Genomic DNA, 9,554 nt, shown 5'->3' with positions numbered 1-9,554 from the left:
AATACAAAAACAATAAGATGTAATGTAGACACCATACCCGGAATTGGGTTTTTAAATTAAGAAAAATGTATCGATGTTTTGATTTTATACGGAAGAGCACCTTTTTCTGAGCCACTATGATTTTTTTCAGATTTTTAGAACTTTATTTTGATACCTAAAATCATTTTCAAAGAGATTTTTTGAAATCACCTTTTGACAGCTGGGTAACTGTTTGATAGCTCCACCCAGTACAAAATGCGACGAGGGGTGATTCGACAAATCGCTCCCATACAAACTTCAAATCGATTTTTAAATAGGTTCTCGGGCACCAAAATTCATGAAAATTTGGATTTCGGCTCAGTTTCGCATGCAGATTCAGAATATGGGATTATCTCAACACCGCTAAAGAAGCCAATTGTAAATAAGATTTTTACAATATATTATATAGGTTGTTAAGTATCGTAACCAAGATCGTAACAATATAAAAAAATATTTTTCTCCATATATATTTTTTTGCAAAACCATACATTTTATTGTTAATGAATTGTTCAAAATACTGATACGTGGTTTTAAATATACCGTACATTGTATGGTACATGAATGGTTTCAAACAATAAAATGTACCGTCAATAAATTGTTTTTAATTGTAATTTCACTATTGGTTATACATTTAATCAAATGGTTTTGGAATGGTTATCTCTTGTTATGTTGTATTGTTTTACATTACATAAACCATATATTGTTATATTATCTTGTCATTTTCCTTCTGTTAATGGCACCTTATGCTTACTAGATTTATTGGAATGCGCTTTGGGAATTCTCCAAAGCGTTTTGGATAACCCTTCATATATAGGATCGCCCACGTCTAAGTCGACTACTCAGACTTCTCAGACTCTGATTGCATTAACAGTTGAAGCTTAGGCTCCCATGTCCCACCAGCCAGATAACTGGGTTTTGCAAACTAAGCATTATTTGTGGCAACACTTTGAGCGGCATGATGGAACTATGCCTAGCGCGCTAAGTGTTATTAGACCACTAATGTAGTTGCATGAAGTGGGTGACGAGGTACATAAGTATCATTACAGCGTGCTTAACCGTTATTGCAATATTGAGGCTTCAGTTTGACTGAACTATGAAATATGTACATAACAACTCATGAGAAAACTGTCAAGTTCGATTCAAATATAAGTTAGGTTAAAAAGCGATTCCGCAGACGAACCTATATTAGAAGTCATTTCAGTGTTCATTCCAGTCAATATGTTAAAGATGGCTCTACGTCAAAGATAAAGTTTGTCAATCGCATTTGATTCGATTGTGGTCGAAGGCAAGTTCACATGAGAGAAGAGGAGACAACTCCCCTAAATGCAAATACCGAAAGAATAGTGTTGAACTCATCCACTGATTTACGGTAATCTGACCTGCATCTTTCCGGGTTGGCCTACATTCGTATTTCTCTCAGCGCACTCTACACACCTAGCCCGCCATATCTCTTGGTTCCCTACTTGGACCTGCAGTTCTTAGGACACCTAGTTTACCACTGATTTAAACATGTTATTGACTTTAAATTGATGTTTCAACTTATTCACTTTTTTTCTCTTTCCTTTCCTTTGCATCAAAAAAGTCACAAACATCAACAAAACAAAGTACGGAAAAAATCTTAAACTGAATAAATAATTAAAAATTCACGGAAAAATAATGTTTCGGAAAAGTGAATGGTTCAAACGTAAGAAAAACAGTATGATATATTCTCGGATATATTGTTACATAAAAATCCAATGTACAGTAGACGTTCGGTCGGTGCAAACGGTTTAACTGCAATGCTTTTTAATTGCAAGTCCGGTAAGTGCAACAAATTTGCAGTTATCGCACCGCCAAACGTCAAAATGGTGCGCCATGTTAGCCCTAATGAACAGTCGAATGAATTTTTCGTTCATTTTACGTCAATAGACCATTCCCGTCCGACCTAACCCCATTTTTTTACATTTTTCTTCGAAAGATAATTGCATTTTATGATCATTGCCGTTTTTCAATTCTTTTTATATGGATTCCTGATTTTCATACAATTTTTTGAAAACTCGAAAATTCTCTCCAAATTTATTTAAAAATCGCCGTGCGAAGTAGTGTGCCCACCCCTTGGGGAAGGTTCATTTATTACGTCCATCGTTTTTCGGAAATTCTAGACCCCCCCTCCCCCCTCTGTCACGCTATTTCCCTATACCTTATACACGTACTGTCACACTTTCCTAGACCCCCCCCCTCCCCCAAATGTTGGACGTAATTTTTGAACGTTCCCTTGTCTGTGGAGAGGATTTGAACTGTGGATATGAACTTATCCACGATGACGTCACACGCCAACTGACAGCATGCTGTGAAACGGTAACTGCGGGCCGTGTTTACTAAAATCACTGCTCACATCTTGCATCCGGCAAGATCCGGTGAACATCCAGTGAACTTTCGGTCGCTGGATGTTCATGAATATGTCATTTTTTGTAAACAGTGCCCGCAGTTACAGACGAAAAGAAGAAGCAATCCGGAGGAAAAAGAAGACCGTGGATAAGTCCATTATGCTTCCAACCCTGTTGCCAATCTGACATGTTGACATTTTTAAATGTCAAACCCGCTCGCTACTCGCTGGCTCGCCGGGTCAACAAAATTCGTTCCTGTCTGGATCGGCGGCCGGCGGGAATGGAAACTTGGATTCCGCGAATCGAAAGTGGCGAATGTGGAACGGCAGCATCTACGAAATAGTACCATAGTACTATCCCGAGGACGATGATGGAAAGCAGAAGGAGGACCAGGATCATGCTCCCCGATTAGGAAATTGAAGGTGGAGGGATTTGTAAGTATATTTACATTTTATTCAAATGATCCTATGACTTATATTTGTATCCTTCCCAGAATGCCACCGAGGTCGATTCCAACGAGGATCTGAGCGCAGTACCTGATCGCAACTATAACTAATAACTAGCAAAGTTTCGTTTCTGCGCATCGAGTATCCTTCCGGACGCAATATCCGATATTCGGTTTCCCCGCAATAAATTCGAGGGATACCAGTAGTGGCAGCAGAAGTTTTGAATCGGCGACCGGCGGGAATGGAAACTGGCTTCTGCGAATCGGAAGTGGCGAATGCAGAATAGAAGCAGCAGAGAAATAAGTAAAATATACTATCTCGATTCTCGATGACGATGATGCGGAGTAGGAAGAGGGCGACGATCATTCTCCCCCGATTAGGAAATATAAAAGAATGGTGGAGTGGAGGAACTTGTAAGTCTATTTTTATTTCATTCGTATGATCCGTTTATTTATATATACATATTTCTGTGATCTTCCCAGAATGACACCGAGGTCGATTCAACGAGGATCTGACATCGATCGTCGCAGTTCGCTTATTGTGACAGCATCAGCACCAGTAGCAGTTAACGATAAATCTTAATTGGTTACACCAATCGAGTCACGGCATCATATAACTTCGGTGTTTCCAGTAGGCCGCCAACTGCGGAGTAGCCGGAACCCTTTGAAAACCTATTGGTGTCGATTCGACAGCTCAAGTATATCCGAGAGATAAGCAGTCGGAAACGTCTGAACATTCCAATGCCGGTGGATCGTTCAACGTCGGCACGTCCAGCTCCAATATTCTCCAGAAGTTCCCCCTGCAGATGCAGGAGCAACAGTTGCAGGAATAGAAAGTACTGAGAAGTAACGGAAAGAGGGCAATTTGCTATCCAACGGCAATTTGTACGATAGCGCATCAGAGACTAGTGGCGTGTCCAAGCTGAACCTGAGTCAAGCGGAGGACCACCTTATACCGGTAGACAGCTATTCGGATTCATGGGCAACAGTCAAAGGTTCCACAGCGTGTTTGCTTTCAAGAGCTCCGGTCAATCGGGACGGCCGGCGTTCAATGCTTTGCTTTGTGGAAGCACTTGTCTTAGTCTATGCTACGTCGCTGGGCAGCAGTAATAGCAGTTTGTCATTTTTGTTTAAGTTTTACAACGGGAGAACGATGTACGGTGGGGCGTTAGCCTATAGGAGTCGTCGGCATATTCGGCGAATAGCTCTAAGAGTTCCGGTTCAGATAAGGCCGTCGTCGTTTCTGTCAAATTTTTCATCCAACACAAGTCTCAGATCGGATATCTCAGCACTTTTGAATACGGCAAAACGGATCATGGAGATTCCGAACCAACGTTACAACCCGCAACTTAATAGCTGGGAAGCAGCTTGAGTTCGAATAGTACGCTGACGTACTTGAAGGAGCCCGAACTTATTCAGGCCTGGAAGCGCTTCGATGAGGAAGATTTTAGCTAGAACCGCAGCATCCGAATGTCGATAAACCCAAAGCATAACTGGATCAGTATCATACAGAACTGCTTGTGCTCATTCTGCGAATGGAGTGACGTGAGAAAAGTCGGAGTCGTGTATCGAGGTGAGAAATCTCGACTCGAATGCGGTGACTCTCCATTTGATTTACACGGCGAGTCACTTCATTCGAGAGTGGATTCCTCATCTCGATATACGACTCCGACTTTTCTCACGTCACTCCATTCGCAGAATGAGCACAGCTGGCAGAATACAACCTTCGAAGGCAGATGCTGATGACCCCGTTGGACGTGAAAATGTTGGGATTCCAGTGGAAGGGGGATACTAAACTGGATGTGGTTCAAGCTTGGCGACGGAAGAGACGTAACCTGGACGCCCCAATGACAAACTTGAACCGAAGGGACATTTTGGATTTATTGGTTGCGAAGCAGGATCTGCTGACGATTGAAAAGGTGGCTTCCACAAGAATACAGGGAAGTAAGAAAAACGTTTTCCAGGGAAAATTAAAAGTGACTACAACATCAACATTTCATAAGCCTAATACGTTTCCAATGTTTCTAACGCTAATTCTAACTTGTTTCTAAATATAGCTACCCTATCGAGGTGGCGTCGTGAGTATCCACGCCAAACCTCACATGCCCGGTTGATCATCATGAGTGGAAGGACTACTGTGTGAGAATCTGAACAGAAAGCAATGAAAAATGTCCAAACCGGAACCAAACAAGCATCAACCGAAATTAATGGGAAAGAAAGCTTTTCTTTTCGCGGAACTACGCAGGAACTGTTACAGTGGTGATAAAAATGAGGACGATTGAGAATCTGACTGCAATTAACTATTGTACTTCCAATACCTCCTTTTAAATAAAAAATCAAACAGTAAAGAATACTTAGTATTATTGTATACACATACATATTTAAATGTCTTCCACGCTGTACTGGTAAGCTTCCTTTTCGACTGCCTTCTTGTCCATCATCTCGAACCATTTCTTCTCGAAGCTGTTGAACCGATTGACGCCGTCCCAGTGATAATCGGGCCGTTTTCCGAACCGATTGTCCGGGAACGCTCCCTTGTAGACCGAATTTTGCGGTCGGCCTCCTTGCCAATGTTTTTCCTTCTTCTTGTTTCGCATTGGATCACCGATACGTTCTGGTGCTTCCGATCCAGTTCTTCAACGTCCTTCTACCGGGTCAGCAGCTTCTTCATCTCGTGGGCCGCTTCTTCCAGTTTAGTTTTGTATTCCTCCACTTGTTGCACACTATAAATAGAAAGACTTTCAATTTATAATGTGCAACAAGTGGAGGAATACAAAATTAAACTGGAGAATTGTTGATTTTAGAAATTGCAGTTGAGAAAAAAAATACTGTAAATAATACTTTTCCCGAACCATTGTTTTAGCATACCGACCGGAAGCATGCGCGAACATCCGATCAAACAGCTTGCCTTCGCACCGACGAAACTTTTAGAGCGCGGACGTCCTGCAGCTCGGCCCGTTTCCCATTCAGCGTGGTGATCATCTTTTGAGACTTGATAATGATGGCCCGGACCGAGGGGATTCGCTTCTTCGTTTTCGCTTGACTCTCAGCGGTGCTATCCTGTTCACGTTTTATTCGATGGGGTGGACTCTGATCGGAATCTGGCGATCGATTTCTTCCTCTTATTGGCGGACTTCCATCAGTCCGGTGGTTCCTGTTTCACCCGCCGGAAGCTGAACTCCGATGCCCGAGAAGGACCTCGTTCCTGTTGCACTCGCACCCGATCGTATCGGACTTTTTGGAAGTATACGTCTAGGGGGATTCTGGTCAAAACCGTCTTGAAGAGCTCTTGTCCGAATCTCCACGTTTTCGATAATCTTTCTTAGAACATCGCGATGGTTTTACGGTGGAATCCCTTCTCCTGAATCGATCGTCAGCCTTTCTACTGGGTGGGCTATCATCCGAATCGTATCTTTTGCCTCGCTTTGAAGGATAAACAGAACTCGCTCTCTTCATACTGGGAGGACGCTCGTCGGAATCTCTCCTTCTATACAGTACTTCTTTTTTCTTGGTTCCCCCAGCCTCCACTACCGCCATCACCCGCTAGCTCCCGCCACTCGCTGCTGCTGAAATCTTGCTGGGCCTTCAGCTCCGGTGGCCGTTTGTCTATGACACCTACGAATTGGGGCGCCTCCTCACCCAGACCGATTCGTCCTCGATGCCTTCATGCTATACCTGAACGATCGGACTGAACTTATTCACGGCTATGATTCGTATCGGAATTGATGATGGTTATAAATACGCATCTGCTTGTTTTCTCGCGAAATTATTTATTTCGAAATTCGCGCGTTTTAGACAGACGAGATTTTCACAAAAAAGCTATTGTCAGATTTCTTGAAACGTAAACACCGAGCGGTCGTTGAAATGTTTCAAAAAGGGGCTTTGCACAAAAGTTCACGCGGTCTATCGTTTTCGAAAGGAACAGCCGTGCCGTAGGAAACGCCGCAATGTTATTTCCCATAAGAATGAAGTAAACAGGGAGTGAAAACCGCGGCTGTACCTTTCAGAAGCGATAGGCCGCGTGCACTTTTGTGCAAATCCCTCAATACTTCGACTGGTTGTTATGGTGGTTGTTAGAGCGATCAGAGCGGATGGGAGCAGATCAAAACAAAATTTTTAAACGTCATATTTGACAACCAGCTGATTGAAAATTCTCCGCATCTCTCCGAGAAAGCCGTAGCGGAGAAAGGGGTTCATCGAGTTTTTTGGAAAAATATTTTATAGGGGACTATAGGGCTGAAGCGCTACTTCGCAGGTTTTTCATTGTTTTTCAATAGTTAGAGGCTTCAAAACATATGGGTTCTTTGGGAAAGTTTGCTCAATAATTTGTCGGAAAGCCGTAGAGCACATAAAAATTTTTGACGGGAATGGTCTATTGGGCTTGTTGACACTGTCAGGCGTTGCAGTTATCGGATTTTCGTTCGCTAAGTGAAACGTAAACATGTTGCAGTTATCGAACGTCTACTGTAAATGTATAGTATAGCGAACTATTTCATTACAATACACTTTATTGTAGCTGGTACACTGTATGATGCAGGAATGGTTTTCACCAAACACCCTATGGTTAGTTTTTATCCGGGACGCTTGGTGCTAACTGCACGGCCACGAGGCATTTTATGAGACGTTTCAAATCAGCTGTTTTTTGAATGTTTACCAGTTTTGAAGTTCAACCGGTGGGCCCATTTCTTTACATTTTCGCTAGCATAACCAACCCCCTGAAGAAAGCGTTAGTTCTTGAAGCCGCCGCCTTTGGTGGGGCGCCACGGGTTTGTTTACGAAATTTCAGTCTGCTGGCCAATCTGCTACGTGCGGATGCGAACTTTGTCGTACGAAGATAAATTCGTCCCCTTAATGCTAGAACTAGGTAACTGGTTTTGCGAAATCGCAAGTAATTTGTTTATATCTGAACGTACACCACAATAAACACAAGTTTGTCAATTGAAAATCTGAAAACACATATTAATTCAACTTTTAAGACCAACAAAGAGTTTGCTTTATATCAGGATAAGTTTTACCAGCCATTTTTATCTGCACTTTCCAAAACGAGTTACCTAGTTCTAGCATTAAGGGGGCGAATTCGTGATAGAGAAACTACTATTTACACATATTGTTCAATGCATTTAGTGAACTTTGTTAAATTTACAAGACACACAAGTATGAAAATACATTTAGCCCATGTTAAACAACGCTAAAGTCAATTAAATGTGAATATCGCGCCTGCTCAAAAAGAAAAATCACTATGTTTTCAGCTTGATGCAACCGCCAATTCAAATTAGCACCACGTCCAGCACCAAATTTTTGGCTTCAATCCAGTTGTATTAGAGTGACTGGAAGGGAGAGTGGCGTCATGTTCCAATGTTGACAGGTCTCCTGCTCGTTTGGAACGGGAATTTGTATGGATTTGACAGATGATCGCTGTTCCAATTTTGACATTGACGCCACTCTCCCTTCCAGTCACTCTAGTTGTATGTGGATGACAGCCGTTTCATGGGGTTGAGCATAACATTTGATACAGGCCCATCCAACAAACGGGGTTCATTTATGGTGTCTTGCTGCATCACTAAGTTTTCAAACGAATCATTGACTTTTTGCTTTTCAATGATTGTTTGCCTCGCGTTTTTGAAGTGATAAAAAACTGTCAATTCTGCAGCAATGCAGCAGAAAAAGTATCATCGCAATCACTGCGAGTGAGCATATAGGATGATACTTTTTTATACGAATATTCGCTTTGGTGGCAGAGAATTATCACTTTGAAATTTTGAGGCTCATATCCAACATGGCTGCCGATGCTGATGATGCCGTAAAAAGCCTTATCTGCAAAAATGCGTCAATCCGCCCACTATAATCAATATCCGTAGACCGTGGGGATCTTTTTTCATCTGCTAGTGGAATCATGCAGCTCGGGGGTTTGATACATGCCACATTAGAAACCGAAAAATCTCTGCCAGCAAAAAATCTGATTGGCGCTCACCACATGTTATGCTAAATACTTTTCGTGAAAACAAAAACATCAAATGTAAACAATAACAATGAGCGGCCCACCGGTAAAACGTCTCGTAAAATAGCTTATAGGTCGGCACATTGTTGAAACCTCACCACGAAAAATGTCGAGTTCCATCACGTCAAGGTCGACCTCAAATGTCAAAATAGAAATTTACCATTTTACTATTTTCCAATTTTCTCATTTTTACTTCGTTTTTCGAGTTCGAGTGAAGTACAATTCCGATTAGAATACCGTATTCAATGAAGATCAAAGAAGACCCTATTTGGGAAGATATGGTTTATTGTTCTTTTACTAAACTGAGAAACATAATTATAACACGATTAAAAGTGAATTGATGTTTATCCTTTGATAACCCGAAAAATATACACGAATAGAATTGTAGTACGCACAAAACTAAGTTTTCCACTGCATAGGACATGCTGCTGGAGTGGGTTGGCCAGAGCGAACAGCAGAGCCATTTTGCTACACGATTCCGTGACTTCATCCGAAACTGCCTCCTCTAGCTCAGGTCTAACGAACTAGTTACAAAAGAACTCAAAAATAAGTATAAAAGTTATAAACACACTAGATGCGCCATGGCGATCTTCCTCAGTTTCCAATTCTCTGACGGTAGCCACGGTTATAAAATGGCAAAACTTCTTCGGTTAGCTGTTTGATCTTGGACTTTTCCAACGCAACACTAGGCACCAGATGGCAGTTTGATCTCCTGCAATAGAAAGAT

At 42.0% G+C, this 9,554-nt stretch overlaps 2 protein-coding genes and 1 long non-coding RNA gene across 4 annotated transcripts in view; 1 reads left to right on the top strand and 2 right to left on the bottom strand.

Annotated features, from left to right (window-relative positions):
- Positions 1-2,634: 2,634 nt before the first annotated feature.
- Positions 2,635-4,348, top strand: LOC115257009 (uncharacterized). Its single transcript, XR_003892894.2, has 3 exons — positions 2,635-2,818; positions 2,878-3,243; positions 3,313-4,348. It is a non-coding gene; the product is annotated as an uncharacterized LOC115257009 (long non-coding RNA).
- Positions 4,349-5,173: 825 nt separating this feature from the next.
- On the bottom strand, positions 5,174-9,291 carry LOC115257005 (BUD13 homolog). The gene is given in 4 exon segments (XM_062858791.1): positions 5,174-5,455; positions 5,458-5,552; positions 5,738-5,889; positions 9,223-9,291. Coding segments are annotated over 4 exon segments (561 nt in total). The 3' UTR covers positions 5,174-5,210.
- LOC109425388 (PDZ and LIM domain protein 2-like) overlaps positions 9,068-9,554 on the bottom strand; it is a 51,142-nt gene continuing 50,655 nt past the window's right edge. The window contains exon 4 of one of the 2 annotated variants that reach the window (XM_062846420.1): positions 9,068-9,539. In XM_062846420.1, the coding sequence (XP_062702404.1) occupies positions 9,422-9,539 (118 nt within the window). In that variant the 3' untranslated portion in view covers positions 9,068-9,421. The remainder of the gene's footprint in view (positions 9,540-9,554) is intronic. The other variant, XM_062846421.1, reaches the window with a different exon arrangement.

The sequence above is a fragment of the Aedes albopictus genome, chromosome 1 (genome assembly GCF_035046485.1).
Source record: "Aedes albopictus strain Foshan chromosome 1, AalbF5, whole genome shotgun sequence".
NCBI classification, from domain to species: domain Eukaryota; kingdom Metazoa; phylum Arthropoda; class Insecta; order Diptera; family Culicidae; genus Aedes; species Aedes albopictus.
Note: the sequence above shows the minus strand (reverse complement) of the source record. Positions and strands in the feature narration are given on the sequence as shown.